We start from the raw sequence: 19,840 nt of genomic DNA on the forward strand, positions 1-19,840 counted from the left end.
GCAGTGGGAGACAGCATGCTACTCCACCGGACTAAAGCGTGGAGACATGAATTAACGTCCTCCGCTCAGCGCAGATGAGCACATTCCGGTATTACAAGCAACCACCCAGCCCGAGGGAGTGAATTTATCCCTAACTCAGGCTAGGACTCGGGCAGTCTCAGTGCCCCGTCAAAAAGTAACTCAGTTCAGTCATCGCTACCAAAAAATAAGAGGTTTAAATTGAGAGCTATTTTAATTTCCAGAATATTGCCAACTATCGCGTCTTCTTCTTTCTCCCTCCCTCCTCCCCGGTGTTTTGCTGAATTTTCTTCCAGGCTCTCAGAGGACGGAGTGTAATCACGCGTAACAATATAAAAAAAAAAAAAAAGAAATGACAGTTATAACCAGAAGACGGCAATCCAAACCCGAAAAAAGAGCAACTCTGGCCAACACGGGGGACGGAAAGTCGTTGTTCCTCCATCAGCCCGTAGAAACCACGGCACAGCGAGAACGCAAGCGTGTCCTTAGCGCCCGGCCGCAAGCCCAGCCTCAGTGGCAGGAGCCCAAGCTAACTTTGGGGGGTGCAAGCCGGATTCTCCTTCAGTTCTGCCGGGCTTTCAGCATGTTCATACCGCTGCGGTTACATTGCATAAAACACAACGCAAGAACACGCCATCAGGCAGCGAACGCTCGCTCGCGCGGGGTTTTACCTGCAAGGAATGTCAAACCGCGCCGTGCCCTCGGTCCCGTCCCAGAAATCGTTAAAAACGAGAAAACGAGAGGCGAGTTTGCCCGGCAGTTACCGAGCGGGATTTATCACGCCCTCCCGAAGCACCTGCGGGGAGGTTTCCGTGAATCGAGGCCACGGGGGCGGCCGGGTGCTGCCCGCCGAGAGCCGCGCCCCGGGGCGGTGGGAGCAGGCGGGGCGGCGTGGGCCGTGGGGTGCTCCCCGCGTGGGGCGCTCCCCGCGTGGGGCTGGGGGCGCGGGGGAGCAGGGAAGGCCAAGACGCGCCCCCCCCCCCCCCCCCGCGGGCCCGGCGGGAGGGCTCGGTGCCGTCGGGGCTTTGCCTGCGGCGGGGCTGGCGGCGACCCACACCGCCCACGCACACCCCGCCCTTACACCTTTCCCCCCAACCCACGCCCCCCGGCAAACACCTTCCCGCAGCGTGCCCTTCACCCGCCCCCGCAGCCCCCCCTCCGCCGCCGCCTCCCCCGCTCGGCCGGCGGCAGCGGCGCAGGAGCCCGCGGGCGGCCGCGCAGGATGCGCGCTCGGGCGCCGCCGCCTCCCCGCCCCGCCGCCGCCGCCGCCGCCATGGCGGTGCGGAGCCGCGGCGCTTGGCGGCGGCTGCTGCTGCTGCTGCTGCTCCTGGCCGGCTCCGCCGCCAGCCCGGCGGAGGAAGGCGGCGGGCGGCGGGAGGCGGGCGGCGGGGAGCACGGCGAGGAGGCGGCGCGGCCCCACCACCACGACTCCTCGTACGGCACCTTCGCCAGCGAGTTCTACGACCTGCGCTACCTCTCCGAGGAGGGTGCGGCGGCCGGGGGCAGGCGGCGGGGACAGGCGGGGCGCGGCGAGACGGCCGCGGGGGAGGGAGGGCCGGGCCGGGCCGGGCCGGGCCGGGCCGGGCGGTTGGTGGCGGCCCGCAGGCGGCGGCGGCGGCGGCGGCGTTGTTCAGCACGAAGGCCAGCGCCCGCCGCCATCTTCCGCCCGCCCTGCCGCTCGGGGGCCGGGGCCGGGACCGGGGCCGGGACCGGGGCAGGGACAGGGGCAGGGACAGGGGCAGGGACAGGGGCAGGGACAGGGGCAGGGACAGGGGCAGGGGCAGGGGCAGTGGGGTCCCCCGGCTGCCCTACCCGCCGGCCGGGCCCCCCGCAGGGCCAGCGCCTCGCTCGGGCCCGGGCATTTCCCCAGGCCGGGGGCCGCGGGAGGGGCCCGGGGGGGGGGGGGGGGGTCCCCTCTGAGCCGGGGCGGCCGGCGGTGGCTCGCCTGCCGAGGTGCGAACTGCCCTCGCGAAAAAGCTTTCCGGACCGCTTGACTTAAAAGGAGTTCGGTTTTTTGTGGCTTTCGAAATGCCGTGTGGTGTCCGAAGTGGTAAGAAGCGCTGTAGTCCTGGATTTTGGTGGGGTTTTCTTTTTTTTTTTTTTTTTTTTTTTTGCATTTACAAATGCGGGAATGTTAAAAACGCCGGTTTTTGTGGCTAAACTGCATTGAAAACCGGTTGTTTGATGCATTTGGACAAAAAGGAAGAAGCGAGAATAGAGGGTGACCAGGCTTTCAGTGATGCTCTGCTACAGGCTGATCTGACATTTTGCCGACTTAACACGTTTACGCTGGGTAATTTACCCAGGCCCTTGGTACAGTTAATGGAGGCTGTAACCTGCAGTTTACAGCATGCTTTCTCTCTCCGTTGGCATCGTCAGAAATCTAGGAAGGTGAATCAGGGCTCCCAAATGCCTAAGGTTGGGTAGGTTAAACTTTTGTGTGCAGATGCTGTAACTAACTGCAATGTTTATTTCCTATTCAATGAAGTACTTTTAGAGGACTTTCTAGTTTCACAGCTAGCGTTTTGGTTGTCAGCTGGCTAAGTAGAAGAACATCTTATTAAAATACCTGTGTTCATGCAACAGGCAAAGACGTCTACGAGCCAAGACAGAAAAGGTCTGTTTGCAAATGTTCACATTTTCTCTTTGGTGTACTATCGTACAGCAGACAGGATTGCTTGGGATCATAACTGTCATTGTCCGGCTCTTCTGGGTCTTTCCTCACAAGTGACTGTAAATCATAACTGCAGGCAATTATTCCCTGTTTTGATACCCTCTGACCTTTTATTGCAATGCATGTTTTATTTTACTTCTTAATGGAGAACGTATTACAAGGTCCTTTCGGTATCCATTCCTGCAGCTCTGAATCTGGCGCCCTGCATTTGTACTTGATTCTGTCATTTATGGCTAAGGAGTCAGATTTAGCTCCCTTACGGATTTCCCGAGGGGACTAAGAGTGCACAAAGACACAGCTGAGTGGAGATCCCTAATTGTTTGTTGACTGTACTACTCCGTGTTCCTGATGCCTTAAGTTAACTTTTGCCCTTGGTGTAGCAAAGCTGTGCTCCGGCATCCTTCTCCCTTCTTGACAAATGTAGGAAACCTGAGAAAATGTTTGTTTTCAGTTATCAGTGTTACTTTCGTACCTGGAATCCAACTGAGCAAGGCGTTGTGTATGTGACAAAGTAGTCCCTCATCTGAACAGCTCGGTTATCAGCAGACAAAGTAGATGCTATTGGAACCCTTTCGCTTTAGTATTAATGCTTTTTATTTCTTGCATTTTATTTGGTAATATTTCATTCTGATTCTACAGGTTACCCTTTCCCTACTGCTCCTCCTGTGGATCCATTTGCAAAAATCAGAGTGGATGACTGTGGAAAAACCAAGGGATGCTTCAGGTCAGTCTGAGATAAGAGTGCAGATACCTTTGTGTTTGCAAATGCTGTCTGATTGCATTGGAGGCTTTGGTAAATGTTCCATATTCATTTGAATAAATATTCATTATTTAACAACATACTTTATAGTTACGAACTATATTATTTGAGGAAACTAGATTATTTAAGGATATACGTCATAGTTATGGACCTACAGTTATTTCATGCTTCATGTATTTTCATGAAGCACTTCCAAAACCAGGGCTAGGAAAGTCAACAGAGTAATACTGTGTGTAACTAATTGCTTGCTGTACTGTTTAAATATACATTCTTACACTAAAAGGGTCATAATTGCAAACACTTAACTAATGGTACTTTGTGTATAGCATAATATACTGTGTTTTACTGCCATTATACCAAAATGCATTCTTTTAGTTTTTTCTTGCAGAAATGTAATTAAGTTCCTTAGCAGGAAATTGCAAGGAAAAGTTACGTGTCTTTCCAATTCCATATAGGTACGGTAAACCTGGGTGCAATGCAGAGACTTGTGACTACTTTCTAAGTTACCGTAGAATAGGAGCCGATGTTGAATTTGAGTTGAGTGCCGATACTGATGGCTGGGTGGCGGTGGGATTTTCCTCAGACAAGAAAATGGTAAGACACGCACGGTGCTTCATGTCGACCGCGGGCACACTTTTACATGCTAGGATATAAATGGTTTATATTTGATCGGTCAGAAACAGCATATAAGGAAAAACTGACTTGTTGAAAACAAAGCACCGCTCGGTAGCTGCCCTGGGAGCTGAAGCCAGGCCTACTGCCTCCCAGAAACCTGCCTCATCCTTCCTGACACGTCCTTTCCCTTCCCTGAGAATTGCAACAGTATTTCAGTTCAGCTCCCAATGTCTGAATGTTACTAGCTTTTTGCCCTTTTGTTAGAAAAGCCCTCGGGGATAAGCCAATTCAGGTGGAAATGTCCTGTTGTGCTTTATGTCAGCGTTACTTAGGCAAAAGGCACATCAGAAACTAAATAGCAAACAATTTTGTTCTTCAGTAAATCAGCTGACTTTCAGCGATATAAGTATGGCTTTCGCCATTACATTTTGGAAATCTTTTCGTTTCTTTCATACCCGTGTGTTGTTTCAGGGAAGCCACAAATGTATGACAAAATGGCTCCTGCTAATTTAAACATACCTACTCTAGAAAGCAGTCTTTTTAAAACTTCTTCATCTATCTCTCCTGGATTTTATTTGGTTTGGTTTTATGCTCGTTCCTATACTTACTTGTTCATTCACTTTTTGTTGTGTTTCAGTGAGCAAAATAGCAGTATGTAGTGTGCGAATTTCAAAAAACCTGAGCAATAGATGACTTAGGCAAAGGTGGTTTGTCTGTAATCTTTGGTAAAATATTTAGGATTAAAATTCAGTTCATAATGTAGGTGTTTGTATACAGAAACATTCCTGAATATATAAAACAATACTGAACCTATGTCCTAAATCACAAGTCAGAGGACAGGATTGTTTCTTGTATAGTTGTTCTAGGCTAGGACCCACAAAAATGAATGGGAAGACTCGTGCTGACTTAACAACATTTTTATCAGACCCAGAATGAGAAATAAAAGGAAAATGTGATGGCAGGTGCTTTGTAGTCATTACTGTATGTTTTAATATGACACTGTAAATAAACACGATAAAGATAGAAGTCTTTTATGTCATCAAGAACAATTCACGTCACAAGAAGCAGTTCCATGTTTTTAATGATGTGAGGAACAGTTTTACAGCCAAATTTGGGGAAGAGTTTAGATGCCTGGAAATGCAAGTACTCAACAGGGGTTTCAAAGCAGGTCAGCACCTAGAAGCGTTTGGCCCCAAGCAATCAGAGATTGTGTTACGGGTTTGTAACTCTGATATACCTGCACTAGATCCCAGGGTCCCACTGCCTGCAGCTCGTCAGCCCCTTGGAGAGCAGGCGTGGCCTTTCATCCCAGGCACACCAGGCACCATGTTAAGTCTCAGTTACTGGCAAGAAGAATAAAGTAAGTGGAAAGTAAAAGGTTTTGCTTCCAAATTTGCTGCATACGTGTTATAAAGCCCATCCGTCATCTGGACTAAAACCAGCTAGCATCTGTCTTCCTCTCCTGTTCCCCTGCTGACTTCATCCTTCTTCATAACTTCCAGGAGGTTTTGGTGTCCTGGGATGCACAGGCTCGAATGGTAAAATGGCTCTGGGTCAAAACAGCTTAGCTGTGAGAAGTAGACTGTGCTTTGGAGTCCTTCGTCAAAATGGTGTGGCCTTGATAGCTACAGAAGTTCAGGAAAAAAAAACCTTATTTTATGTCCTCAATAGATTTTTTTTTTTTTAAAGTCCTGTGACCCATTTCTTTGTCTCAAATAACATTACGCTTTCCCACTTGCAGGCTCTTGTGCCTAGGCAGGATTTTGTAATGTCATTTCTGTTAACTGAGATGCAGAATGCTTTTTTTCTTTCCTTCTAATATTTTTTCTTCTGTGTGGAAACATATTTATTTTTGTCTCTTTGTACATAAGAATGAGGGATTTGTGTTCAGATATATACAAACTGAACTTGGAAAATAAGTTATGGAGAGCAAGGATAGGCTCAAGACAGGAGCTGGAAAGGTTGCCTGCAGCAGCACCGAGGTGCAGAATCTGTTCAAGCATGGGCTTTACCTAGGTGTCCCCCTTTTCCCTCATTTTGGGCACCTCTTTTAACGAATCCACACAGCAGTATTTCCAGAGAGCTGAAATGCACCCTTTTTCCCTCCTCCCTCTATAACAACAGACAGAGATTATCACGCTAGCAAGCATTGGGTCTGTCATCAGCATGAAAGGTCAGTGTTGGAGAAGCAGGGCCTGTGTGTAATATAGCACCGATACCTGTGGCAGTGGTGGTCAGTTAAATGCCATTCATCCAACTTGTTATTAACTGTGTGTTAACGATGCTTGGTACTAAGGCTTCTGGGAGATAGCGCTCCTAAAATTCATGCTGATCCCTGAGTGCTCTCCCACTTCGTCAGTGACCTGGAGTAGCTGTTCTAGCAGCTGGTTCAATATTTCTGTGGGTGACCTCTGCAAACAACTGTCTCACACTCCCTTCTGTCCGTTGTTTCTTTGCTTGATGGTAATGCTTGGTGGCTGTTCATGATATGCAAAGAAGCACATATTGATTACTTCTTATATCTTACGGTGTTCTGTATTCTGTCAATACAGGCTGAACATTTTTCATTTTCTCTTAAGAGATAAAAGAAGTGATGTTCCCTTAGGTGAACATGAGAAGAGACTAGAAAAGACAGACTGTAATTTATGCTATTATTTCCCCATATTTAGTAGATTCATCACTATTATACTGAATTGTATTATCTTTCTGTCCATGTTTTGATGCAGTGGGGTTTGTACGCATCAAGGATTCAAGACTCACAGTTTTTATGAAGCAGGATCCCAGAACTTCAGAAATCAGGAAAGGAAACAGCCTTCCACTGATCAATTAATTACGTGTTGTCAGGGTGATATCATGTCTTACAAATACGTTATAACTGTTAGGTAAAACAACTCTTAGAAAGATCCAAAAGAAAATTCAGATATAGTAAGTAAATACTGTGCTTTTCAATCTGATTGAAGGCATGTGGTTAGGGAAACAAATATTTCTGTATATATAACTGAGAAAGAAGGAATGAGAGCCCCAGGTCTTACTTAGTTTTTAATGATTAAAGTTATATACATAAAGGAGGAGATGCTTTGTGACGCTTTTGGGTTTTTTTCTACCAATATGTTTTATCATGTAGGGAGGAGATGATGTCATGGCTTGTGTTCATGATGATAATGGAAGAGTCCGAATACAGCACTTCTATAATGTCGGTCAGTGGGCTAAAGAAATCCAGAGAAATCCTGCTAGAGATGAAGAAGGGGTTTTTGAAAACAATCGTGTAACATGTCGATTCAAGCGTCCTGTATATGTTCCCCGAGAGGAAACCATCGTAGATCTGCACTTGAGTTGGTACTACCTGTTTGCCTGGGGTCCAGCAATTCAGGGTAAGTTGATTTCTGTGTTACTGACAGAACTGAGGTACCAGAATTGAGAAAAGTCTTTCGATTACATTATTCTTATTAGAACCCCTTTTTTTAAATGAACTGAAATTCTGGCAGCATGAGGCTTAAAAACAGATAAAAAGGAAGACCAGGTAAATAACAGTCCTACATGTTGTGGGTTCTTGGCTGTAGAGTTATTACCCCCGCTCCTCGAAAATAAATGTAGAACTTCATAACTAGAAATTCTGAATGCCTTTGAAGGATGTTTATTGTTTACTTGAAATTTGTTTTATTCGGAAGTTTAATTTCAGAAGGCAGAGAGATGACCCTATTCACTGACAGCATAATATTGTATGCTCCTGTAGGTTTGAAAATTACTTGGCTGTCTACCTGTTTCTTTGGTAGAGTTACAGAAAACATGCACCTGATGCTATTTCTTTCTGCCCTTACCTGCTAAAGGTTCTATAACTCGTCATGATATAGACTCACCACCCGTATCAGAGCGTGTTGTCAGTATTTACAAGTATGAAGATATTTTCATGCCATCAGCTGCCTATCAGACCTTCTCTTCTCCATTCTGCTTGCTCCTCATTGTTGCACTGACCTTCTATTTACTGATGGGAACCCCATGACTGATGGAAGATAGCAAGAATTTGTCAGTGGAAGTTTCTCAGGATGGACAGCTATACAGATGGACGATGCATTTTTCTATTGGAATTTATATCACACCACCATCCTCATCTAGCTGCTTTTGAACATAGTTAGCTTCTCAGGAGAATGAAATAACCATCTCCTTTGAGTGGCAGAGTGATGACAAATCATTTAAGAATGATCAGTGAACACATACATAGGAGAATATTTTCAGTGTTGTGACTACTTGCTTGAAGAAAAGGAGACTTTTGTAAAATCAATGTGTGTTCGTGTGTATGTGTGTTTGGGAGGGGTGTCTGTATGTGTGTTTAGACAAATTTCATAATGGACATCTCAGATAACAAAATTGCCTTCCAAATTGCTCGCAAAAAGCAAAATTGGGAAAACCTTATAATGCTGTTTGGTACTTCTGGAGCAGACAGCACAACTCCAAGTGCAGTTTCTGAGCTTAAGATCTGGATACCAACACAGCAGTATAAAACCTGCCCTTCAGTAATGGACAGTTCTCCCTTTTTTTTTTTTTTTTTTTTTTTAATATTCATCAAGGTTTATTTGCTCTGGTATTTTCCAAGACTAAACTTGGATAATCAAGCATTAATATGGTTTGTTTGTTTGTTTTTTTTTAATGGAAAAGAGATGATGAATGTCTTTATAATAATAATGTTTCAACAGCCTTCTTGAAAGAAACGGCTACTACTTTTATGAGTGAGATATAAAGTTACTTGAACAAGGGGAAGGGAGAATACAGTGATGTAAATTCTCCGTACATAGGAAAACCAGGTGTAAAACATAATGAATATAGAAGTTCCCAACAAGCCATAGGATGTCCTCCCAAAAGATTAAATCGATTTTTCTCTTTTTATGAAAAAACAGTAATTTTGCTGACATGTAAATACATTTTTAAGCAGTTGTGTAGTAGTATGAAGTAATCTGTTTTTCTGTGTCTTATGCCTGTATATCCTGTTCATGTTAAAGATTAATATGGGCAGCTGGTGTTAACTTAAAAAGAAACGGAAATATAATTGAGATTATTTGCAGGGAAAGATAAGGTTTAATAAGAAGACCAGTATCTTTAGTTTCATCAAACCATTGCCAAAATGTAGTTACAGTGGAAAAAGATCAGCTAAAGCGGAAAAACATTAGATTATTTTATCACCAAATAAATATTACCAAGATGAATGCTAAATATTATTATAGAAATGGAAAGTGTCAAAATGTATTTATGAGCCACAGAATATTATGAAAAACTTTGAATTCCTGTGAAGAATTTCTGTTCTTCACGTGACTGGAAGTGTATGACACAAGTCTACACGTAGCAGTCAAATGTGCTTAGATAAGGTTGTGCATTGACTTCCAAACTTGCATTAAAATTCTATTTAAATAGAATTAAGATTTAAATTGTGCCAAACTTCTATCTAATGTGGTACGTTGAGGACTCTGTAACAGGTTCTGGTAAAGTATACGATGGACCTCCTTTCTATTCTCATTGCTGCACAGAGTGTAAAAAGATTATCTAGCTTTGCTGGGTTTGCATCATTAGTCACAGACTGAAGTCTGTAGACTAATTTTTTAGGCCCAGCATTCTTCAAACCTATGCTTAAAGTATATGAATTAGACTGCAAATGAATTTATCTCCATCACACACGCTTTATCGCTGATTTCAAACGAAAGATTGCTTAGTAATACATATTTTGATTGATGTCTTTAAGGATTTGTTCACTTAGGATTACTGGACTTGAGTTCAGGAGGGGGAAGAGAAATTCAGAATGAAGCGAACTTTAAAAGTACATATAGTAGCTTTAGTTGGTGTAAGTTACTTCTCTCAAATTGGATAACCTACTCATCATCTGATGAAACATACATAGCAGAGACCACCTAATAAGGAAGGTCTGCTTGGGTTCATGATGGCTGTAAAATTTAGCCTTAAGATGGGCTGAAGGAGATAGCTGAAGGATAATGAGTTTTATATTCAGCATCCAGGTGAAGTGAAGGAATCATTAGGACAAGTTATTTCTCCTTTGTGCTAATTTGTAGGCAGCTGAGATAGCGCAGTTCCTTCTCAGAGATGACATCTATTCAAAGTAACCTCAGGGTTGCTTTAGCTTATGGCTTTATATTTACTATTTTAATTTCAGGCACTTACCTGGTTACCCACTAAAGGGCTAATCTAATAATTGAAAGTTACTGAAGTAAGATAGAAACCCATCCCGGATCCTTTTTTCTTCTTTAATACAGTTCTGGATTTAGGATAGCCTGGCTGGCCCCATGCACGGAAGTATGTTAAGGATGCCAATAATGATACCAAGGTAAACGTGCAACACCCGTGGAGCTGTTTTCCACTTGCATGGAGTCAGACGTGTTTAAAGTTCAGGCTTTAAAGCAACAGCAAATTCGGAGCAGAGTAGAGCTGCTTAAGGGTGTGTCTGCTGCAAAGTATAAACTGCTTCAGTCTTCAGCTGTACCCGTGTTCCCAATTACGGTAAAAATACCTTCTTTTTTTTTTTTTTCTTTTTCAGTTTACTTGTCAGTGTGGGCTTGGTGTTTTTGTCATCATATTTTTCTCTTCTTGAAGTACTAGCAGAAATGTGAACTTCTATAAAAACTTTCACCCAAGCCTCAAAGTACTTAATTAGCACTAATGAAGTATTTCTAATCAAGTGGAAGGAAATAAAAGGCCACAACAAGCAGCAAGGCAATCTATTTTCTTTAGTGTTTCAACTGATAGTTAAGTTTAGCACTGAGTTTGTCTGAGCATTGTTCTTCGGAGTGGAAAAAGCAGGAGTATCAGATTCAAGTTGACAAACAAAGAAGGTACAAGTCTTTATAAATTACTAGGTGGGAAGAAATATGAGAAGAAAAAGGCTGTAAGAGAAATTAAAAGGCTTAAACTCACTGGTCTAACTTTGCGTGATACTTGGTAAGTCGTAATATTTGAGTGGGTGTAGTAACTTGTCATGGAAGGTATGTTGATTTTCATGTGTGTTGAGTTTTGTTTTATTTTTCTTTTTAAAATTGAAAAGCAGGATTGATCCCTGTTACACAGAGTTCCTACAAAGTAGCTTTCTTCAAAGTAATTGTTCAGTGATTGTGGCATTTCAAATATTTTTTAAAAATTTTTCTAATTAACACTTACCAACACAAACTAGAGGAAAAGGCCTTCTTTAGAAGAGGAGGCAGACATTGCCTTCTCCAAATCAAGTAATTTTTAGTTTCTTTATGGTGCCTACTAGCAAGCAGCTGTTAAAGAACACATTTCCAAAGGGCTTTTATTTTGAGAATTCCTTGCTGCAGGGTGATGTAATACGGAGGCAGCGAGTTTAGAAAGTGCATGTTTAGAGTATGATGTCCTTTGGAAACTTTGCTTATTTATTAGAAGGATAGGACTGGCAAAGACCACAAGGCATTAATTAACGTCCTTGAACATGTTCTTTCCAGGCAGAACTAAACTTAGTTCTGGCCATTGCTTGTTACATTAACTTCATTATCACCCTCTGCTAATTCTGTCCATCTTATCTATAATGTTTTAAACTTTTTAAAGTTTGTAAGTTAGTTGGAAAAGAAATCAGCTGCTTATATTTGTGACAGTGCCTATTGCAAAGGGACATTGTTTTTTGACTGTACTGTCTGACTGGTACCCTGCTACAAATAATAAGCTAGACCTGAAATGACATTAATAGTAAGTAGGGTAGGAGAGGGGAAAAAAAGTAAGTGGTGAGGACAGACTTTTAAAAAATATTTTTTTCCTTTGCTGGAATTGAATAACTGTGTATATTCTTACGGATAGGTGAGATACTCCTAGATGTTAATTGATTCCACCCCCGAAAAGCACAGCTGATTTGATAATGACCTGGGATACAGGGTGATGATTTCTTCAAAATTCTATCATTATAAGGGAAATACTTGGGTTTTGAAAGGGGACATACTGATGAGAAAAGTTTGAAATCCCTCCGTGGGTTTCTTGTCCTAGATTGGGTTTTGCTATCCAAGGATTGCAGAAAATAAACACTTGTGGTCTCCCTTAACTGAGGAAACCCCCAGATTGGGTTGAAAATTGTCAAAGCTGTGTTTGTCACTGCTTTTTGCAGTCTTTAACGTAGGGATTAGAGACTGACTGGAGCGTGGTGTACATCAGCAAACCCAGGCGGCAGTTCTGAAGCTCGCTCGGGGCACTGTATTCCGGGCCTGAACCGGGAAGCGGATCCCTGCAACCGCTTCTCAGCGGCTACTGCGAAATGGAAATAACAAACAGCACAACCCATCCTACACCAAATCCCTTAAATACTCCTGTCTGCTTTTGCCAGACTGTAGATAGTGTTCTTACTGTGAGTGTTAACGTCTAGTCTTCCTCTGAAAAACACCGTGCTCCTTGTCACTAGCCAACGTCCTGTCCCTGTTTCCACAGATGCCTTATACTGTTTAGGAAAATGATCCTGAGAAGTCTTAGCCCAGCTGTGAAGAGAAGCAAGTGGGTCAGGAGGGCTGACACACAGCTGCCTTTGTGATTATCCAGGTCACAATTAGAAATCTGTCATTGATGATACTCCAGTTTTCTGTGACTGTTGTAAGTTTAAGGAAAGAGGCAGGTCTCCCTATTTTTTGTCTGTCTTCTTACTTTCCCATCCATCCAGTGCATCAGACATTTATAAAGAAGCGACTTATTCTCCTTTTAGCGAATAGACCCTCTGTCAGGTCTTTTTGATGTTTTCTGGGTCCACTGGAAGTCTGCACCATGTCATACTCTAGAGGCAGAAGTAAAGCTTATATACAGACTTCAGAACTTTTATCAGCACGGAAATTACATTTTGACTCCTTGGTTTGACACACTGATGTGTAGCAGAGATCTCTATCGTGAGTATGCTAGTATTTTATACAAAGTATAACTCTGTATAGAGCCTTAGATTTATGATAGAAGTGGAAGCGCATTTAAACGTTACAGTTGTGTTGGTGCTTCACGAAGCTGTGTATGTGCATAAGCTGCATGAATTGGCATCTTCTACTTCAACCCTGACTCCACAGCATGTAATGAGCAGGCTGCTTGAAGGCTACACGGTGAGACACTGGTGACTTCAAATAGTTTGGGGTAGAAGAGCGGAGGGCCTGTTAGGAAGGCTGAATGACAAGGAAGGACTGATGGTTTTGGCACACTTCCTATTTTTGCCTGAGTTTACACGTGGCAGAACACGTCTGGCACTTTTAATCACAGGCAAATATTACTTGATGTGAATATAAGGAACAGAATCTGGCTTCAGTGAGAAGTCAGCTTTTATGCAGGTCCAAGCTGTGTAAGGGCTGATGTGGGCACAAGGTCAGACTGTGCCTCAAGATGTGTACTCTCCGAAACTCCAAGGTAAGAGCTAGAGGCTTGATCTTGCCTTTGGAGGTACGAAAACCTGTCAAGACCCTGTAGAGAGCAGTAATGGTTGGCTGCTGCATATGTATCTGCTCACTGGCCATTTTATAAACAATTACTGCAGCAGTTGGAGTATCAAAAGATGGAGGCTCTACAACTTTTCTTAATAGCTTTCAATGTACATGGTCTATTTCCCTGCCCTAATTAAAAAGTCGTTATCTGTGTTTCTGTAGTGGTGTGTTAGGACCTAATGCAGTTCTCCCACACCCTGCCCAGCACAGATATGGATACTCAACTGGAAGGTTTCTAAAAAAAAAAAAAAAATCTCAATTTCCTGAGTACAAAAATTAATCAAAAGAAAATAACTTATATTTATTGACCATATGTCAACTTCTCACCACTTTTTTTTTTTTTTGTATCTAGTTATTTCTGTGCAATTTATATGTTGATGCATTTGATTTCTGTGGATACAGAGTAAGATCTGCATAAACCTTCCTTTTCTAAGCCTGTTTTATTAGCATGAAATAATCACTTAGGTAACTTTCATTTTATTTTTATTTTACCTTTACAGTGGGTTTGTTAAAATTATGTATGCTTGAACTTGGTTATTTAACTCTTCTAATTTGGGCTCAGATAGTGAGGCAAAAACACTGTAATTTCAAAATGTCAGGGAGGATGTATGCAGCTTGTGGAGTTGATAGGTGTGAAAAAGCAGACTTAAAAGACATTACTTGCTTTGAAAATCCATGATTTGACTTGGCAATAGCAACAAATCTGATGTAAGGAAAGGGGCAGATTTTTTTTTTTTTTTTCTTGGCTTGCTAAATAGTTTGAATTACACTCATAGACTCGCAGAATATCTCAAGTTGGAAGGGACCCATAAGGATCACGGAGTCCAACTCTCTGCTCCTCACAGGACTACCTAAAACTAAAATGATGTTGTCCAGATGCTTCTTGAACTGAGAGGCTCAGTGCTGTGACCACGTCCCTGGGGAGCCTGTTCCAATGATTAACCAACCTCTCAGTGAAGAACTTTTTCCTAATGAACTTCGCTTGATGCAGCTTCGTAGTCATTCGCAACTGTTGCTTCTGCCCTACGTCCGTGGTTCTTCTCTTAAACAGGAGCGTTCTTTCAAACCAGTGTGAGGTTGGAGCACGGTGCAGGACTTCACAGCCCGTATTTTAGAACAGCTGCTGCTCCATATAGGCTCATTTTGATCTGTAGTTAGAGGCTTTTTAGGAAGGTGCGTACAAGGTGAACTTTTATATGGTGCTCCGAAGAACCTTTCCATAAAGGTGTTGTGGTCTTTGTAGACCAGAACATTACAGAATTACCTGGTAGCAGTACTTTTCTGAGCTGCTTCTAAATGATACTTACCCAAATTAATGTTTACATGTTTAAAGAAATAATTGGATTTTTCAGAAGTGCCAAGCAGCTGCAAGTCTTTTATGGCTCCAATGCCTACTCAGAGCAGTGAGTGTTTTATGGCAACCAGCAATTGCATCATGTTGCCTAATTTAGTCTCACATCTCTCTCAAGCTTGACATCTTTCAGTTCGATTTCTTAAGATGGTAATGGTAGAAGACTAAATAGAGGAACAACTCACGTTATGTTTCAAGGAATAAAAAAATGTTCTTGCTGACTTTTCACCAGTGATGTGCAAAGGTTAGATTAATGAGGAATATTCTTCCCAGAATTAATATTTAGGCATTGTAAATTTGCTGAAGGTATTTTTGTGTGTGTGTGTGTGTGTAAGTTTGAGAATTAAACAAGAGTTTATAAACAAAAGGGTAGACTCTGCTTTGGAAATTAAAGATGACAAACCACAGAATCCTACATGTTCCCTGACTCCTAGCTGGTATTCTGGGGGTAAAGTGATCCAGAAGAATATATATATAAACCTGAGATGTTACCTGCTAAGGTATTATGTTTGCAGTTTTTATACACTAATGTTTTATCACCTTCTTGGGTACAAAAATTAGCCTCACATTAATGTTTTTTTTACAGTATTATTTACATTTTTTTCCAAACAAGATGTAATGAGGATAAGTTCAATAAGTCAAGAAAATATTGTCATATAGAGTGTTAGGATAATAGGAAAGGAAGCAGAGATGCCATGTTGAAATCTAGGAAGAAAAATAAAATCTTTCAGTAGAAAATATGCTATTTGCTTCTGAAATATTGGGCTGCTCACATATAAAGCAATGATTTCTTTTTCAGTTTTTCACCATCGGTGATATGAAACCATCGATAAAATTGAAATAGAAAGAATTACCACAACAGATTTTCTCTAAAGCTGAAAGTATCATTCAGGTCTTGACCCAAAGATGACATTCCAAACCTATTAACTAATTAAAAAAATGAAATGGTGGGACTCTGATATTTTGTGTGTGATGTCACCAGCCTTTATTTAAGCAGATATATTTTGTTAGCGTATTTGAAGCATCATGAGTTCTGTTTAGGTTAAAACAGATGCCTGGTATGCCTTGGTATTTCTGATTAATATATCCTGAGGTCTGGTTTCTTTAACCCCTTTGCAAGTAAGCAGGCTGCCGTAACGATGTTAACTCTTGCCACTTTGTTTTGTATTACGTGAAGCGTAACAGTTGAACCTGGAAAGGCATCTCTACCGTTTTGACTTTGTTCAGCGTTCTCAAGGCTAATACAGAGATAGAACATACAATTAAGCAACTTGTAACTATAGTGCTAAGTGGTGTTCTGCATTCTGTGTGCTACAGGCTCTGTTCTGTATGCTGACACCCAGCATCCGTGTGAAGTCAATGAGCATTTGGTTGGGTAGGAGTGCCGAACTGAGGTTTTGTAGTCCAGAAGTAATCATCAAACTTACTTGTATTTATGCACTAGTCTTTTCAGAAAAATAACGCTGAATGAATACATGATGAAATTATGGTGACCTACATGACTGCATGCCCTAAAATCTTGCTTTGTAACGTCTGTTTCATACTAAATGTTGGTGTTCAAGTGAGCCTTGTTAGCTATTTGACAGTGACAGACAACAATATTTATAAACCTGTTATAATAAATGCCTTTTTAGTCTAAGAAAATGTGTGGTATGGCATTTATAAAAGGGGAAAAAAAAGGTCTCTGTGAGGATAAAGTAGTGCTCTGCTGCTTCCCTGTGTTAACAGTTCCTTCCTGTGCCATGGGCTTGAATTTATTTCCCTAAATAATTCCATTTAAGTCAGTGAATCTGGTTACATCACAGATTAGCAGATGTGGGAGACTACAGTTTTTTCCTTTTTCCACTATCAGACACACAGTGAAAATGTAAATAAATGTAATCATCTGTATTTCATCAAAATATTAACCCAATTGTCACTTACTTTAAGTAAGTAGAATGTATGAGGCTCCTGTGGTGACCTCTGTGCTGAGATTTTGTAACCTGTTTGATGCAACTAGAATCAAGTGCCAATATGACAACTTTGGGTGTTCTTTAGCTACTCTCACCACTGCCGCATTGCTTGGCCAGACAGAGCAGCTCCTGAAGCAGTCAGAACAGGCTTTTGCAGAAAGTGAGAAGACTCAGTTGGATTAGAGACTGGGAACAGACAAGGAGGAACTCCCGTAACGCTCAGCAAGCTAAAGCAGCTGTAGAAGCTTCTCAAACAGTGATGCTTCAGTTTCTGAGATCTCTCAGGTTTCAGCAGGAGTTTTAGCTCCTTGCTGGTGGACTAAGAAGAGTTGGCTCAAGGCACCAAGGGACTTACTGCTTTTACACTGTGTGCTCTGTTCTTGGTATTGCTGCCCTGCGGTTGCAGGCTGCAGGAAAGGATGGATCTCGTGTGTCAGCTACTTGTGCGCTATCCAAGTGATCCTAATCAATAGAGGCCTTAAATATACTCAACAGAGGATCTTAATTCTGTTTGTGCTACGTAACATTTGACAGAGTGGTAAGGCACAAACCTGACGAGAACAAAATACTCTGTTAACTCGGATCTCTTTCTATCCAACTCTTGTTCCATGCACTCAGGTCTTACTGGTGCTGTGTTTTGCATGCTGGTCCACTGAGTGAACATCTTGGTGTTGGTGCTGCTGACTGCTCTGCCTGATGGCCACACATTTCGTTCCCCTTGTTAACTGAACAAGGTTCATAGTTTTCTACGTGAATCATTCAAGTATAGTGCTGCTGATAATAGCATATACCGAGATACTGAACGAAGTTGTTTCTGCAGTCAAGTTAGTCACTGCTATAATCACTGGGTACAACCAGAGCCAGTGTTCCCAAGAGCTGTTTTTTCATTTTCTTTTTATCACTGTTTTGTAAATTACATTTAGTTTAGGGTCATCTCATTTTAGCAGTTGACCTGCATAAAAGATTAGTTTTTTCTTTAGCCCAATATACAGAGACATGTGCCAGTGACCTAAAGATGCAGTTTATATCTTAATGATGAACTTTAAAAATTTTGTATTTTTTTTCTTTGGTTCTGCTACTATTGAAATTATAGTAGTTTACGTTGAGTATTTTTAATTCATCTGAAGAGGACATTATTCTGTCGTTAAACTGAGGTGAATTAATGAAGTGAGATTAACCTCAACTGAATGTTCATAAATGTTTCAGTAACACAGGTTAAAACAAGCCTCTCAAGAAGGGAGAGAGTTATTTTCTAAATACACAGGCCAGTGCTGACACCTTGTGGCTTCATTGCTGAGTTAATTCAGAGTTTCATGGGGTTATTTCAGGTATAATTCATGATTAACCTGCTGTTGCCAGCGTTGTCTGTCTCCTCTGCTTCATGGTCACCTCAGTACCCAATATTCTGTTATCCTGTGTAAGAGAGCTTGTAAGTAACTTTGTAACTGTATACAATAAGATAATAATTGTAATTTTGGGCTGTGTTGACTGCACATGGAGTGAATAAAAACTAGGAATGCCTGGGATCTCCTGAAGGGGACTCAAAAGCTTCAGTTCCAAGCACAAACTCAAGGGTACTAGTGCAGCAGCAGGCAGAAGTTACAAGCTTCTCTCTTACTAGTTAATACATCGTTTTATATTTCCCTCTACATAGGAGAGCACTGAGGACTATAAATACTTATCACGTGTCTATTTTTAGGCACAAACCTATCTACATTGACACAGAAGCATTCCTTTGCTGCCCTCTTCACCCGTGAAGAAGCATGAATAGCAAAAATACATCCAAAGGGACTGCTGGAGAATTTCTGGTAGTGTCAGACCCTGAGGTGCACTACTTACCTGTGGCCATAAAAATGCCTAAACCACAATGCGTCTGTGCGATTTATACCTAAATAGGCATCTAATCTAAAATAACATAACATTTCAATTCTTAAACAAAATCAGCTGTTAAGGCTGCAGTTGCTGTTTGAAATCTGTTGTGGAATTAAGGTGTGTGGAGCTTGAGGTGTGTCTTGTAAAGATCACGCATCCTCCCTCAGTTGTCACCTCAGAGGTTGCTTTCTGACGTTTATGGTCATATTCTTGTTCTTAAGTGTTCATGTTGCACTGTGTTTGGTTTTTAAATTTTTATTTCTCATATGTTTAGTAGTTTATAATGAATAATAAAACAGAATGGGAAAGTTTTTCTACAGTATGGACCAAATCCTCAGCTTATGTATACCAGTATTTATAGCTTCACTTAAGCCAAAGAGGTGACATCAATTTCTATTCCTGAAGAACATGACTGCCTGAGTCTGTTAAGAAAAATCAAAGGAATAAGGATGTCCATACGAAGATCTGATTTGCTGGCATCTCTGCTTATCTGACAGAAGGATTTGTACTCTCAACTCCCCCCCTCCTCCCCGTGTAAATCTTAATTGACACTTGCTAATTGAACTTTAACGCAATAAATGCATTACAATGAGCCACTGGAGTCTCTTTGGCATGCTTCCTCCGCTCTGTAGGAACTGAGGAGAAAAGGTTCAGGTAGAGATGCATACTTGTTACCTATTTTAACACCCTGCCGGGAGGCAGATCTCTCTGATCAAAGAGCAGTGAGTGACAGTATCCTTTCAATGTGCAATAAAAGCTTCTCAAATGGACAACTGCCTGTAATGCCTCATCACCCATCAGGATCAAACAAGGTACCTGTAGGCCTATAAATGCCTCCACTGCATGAAATTAAAGCACTTTGTCGAACCTACACGTGATCCGTGCAGCAGAGGAAAACAAGGAGCTGCAGGAGGGATGTCTATAAGCAGGAAGGGGTGCGTGACTGGGGGGAAGGCTCTGCAGCAAGGACAGGTCAGGGCAGCGGGGCAAAGACTCTGGGGAGCGGGCTGTGCCCAGCTGCAGCTTCAGGATACAACACAGTTACAGGGAGTGTGTGGAAAAAGCCTCTACCTTTCCTCCTTGGCGTGATTATAGGGATAGGTCGGCTATATTCTGTTGTCTTTAAATGGCTCTGTCTTTAAAAGCTGGCCCATGAAC

General features: G+C 42.2%; 1 protein-coding gene across 1 annotated transcript; it reads left to right on the forward strand.

Moving 5' to 3' along the window:
- Positions 1-1,204: 1,204 nt before the first annotated feature.
- On the forward strand, positions 1,205-19,274 carry LOC104356593 (DOMON domain-containing protein FRRS1L). Its single transcript, XM_032988991.2, has 5 exons — positions 1,205-1,505; positions 3,332-3,416; positions 3,908-4,046; positions 7,192-7,438; positions 7,895-19,274. Exons 1-5 carry the CDS (start codon positions 1,241-1,243, stop codon positions 8,065-8,067), a joined length of 909 nt encoding a protein of 302 aa, XP_032844882.2. The 5' UTR covers positions 1,205-1,240; the 3' UTR covers positions 8,068-19,274.
- The last annotated feature ends 566 nt before the right edge of the window (positions 19,275-19,840 follow it).

Source organism: Tyto alba, unplaced genomic scaffold (assembly GCF_018691265.1).
Source record: "Tyto alba isolate M040663 unplaced genomic scaffold, T.alba_DEE_v4.0 Super-Scaffold_27, whole genome shotgun sequence".
NCBI classification, from domain to species: domain Eukaryota; kingdom Metazoa; phylum Chordata; class Aves; order Strigiformes; family Tytonidae; genus Tyto; species Tyto alba.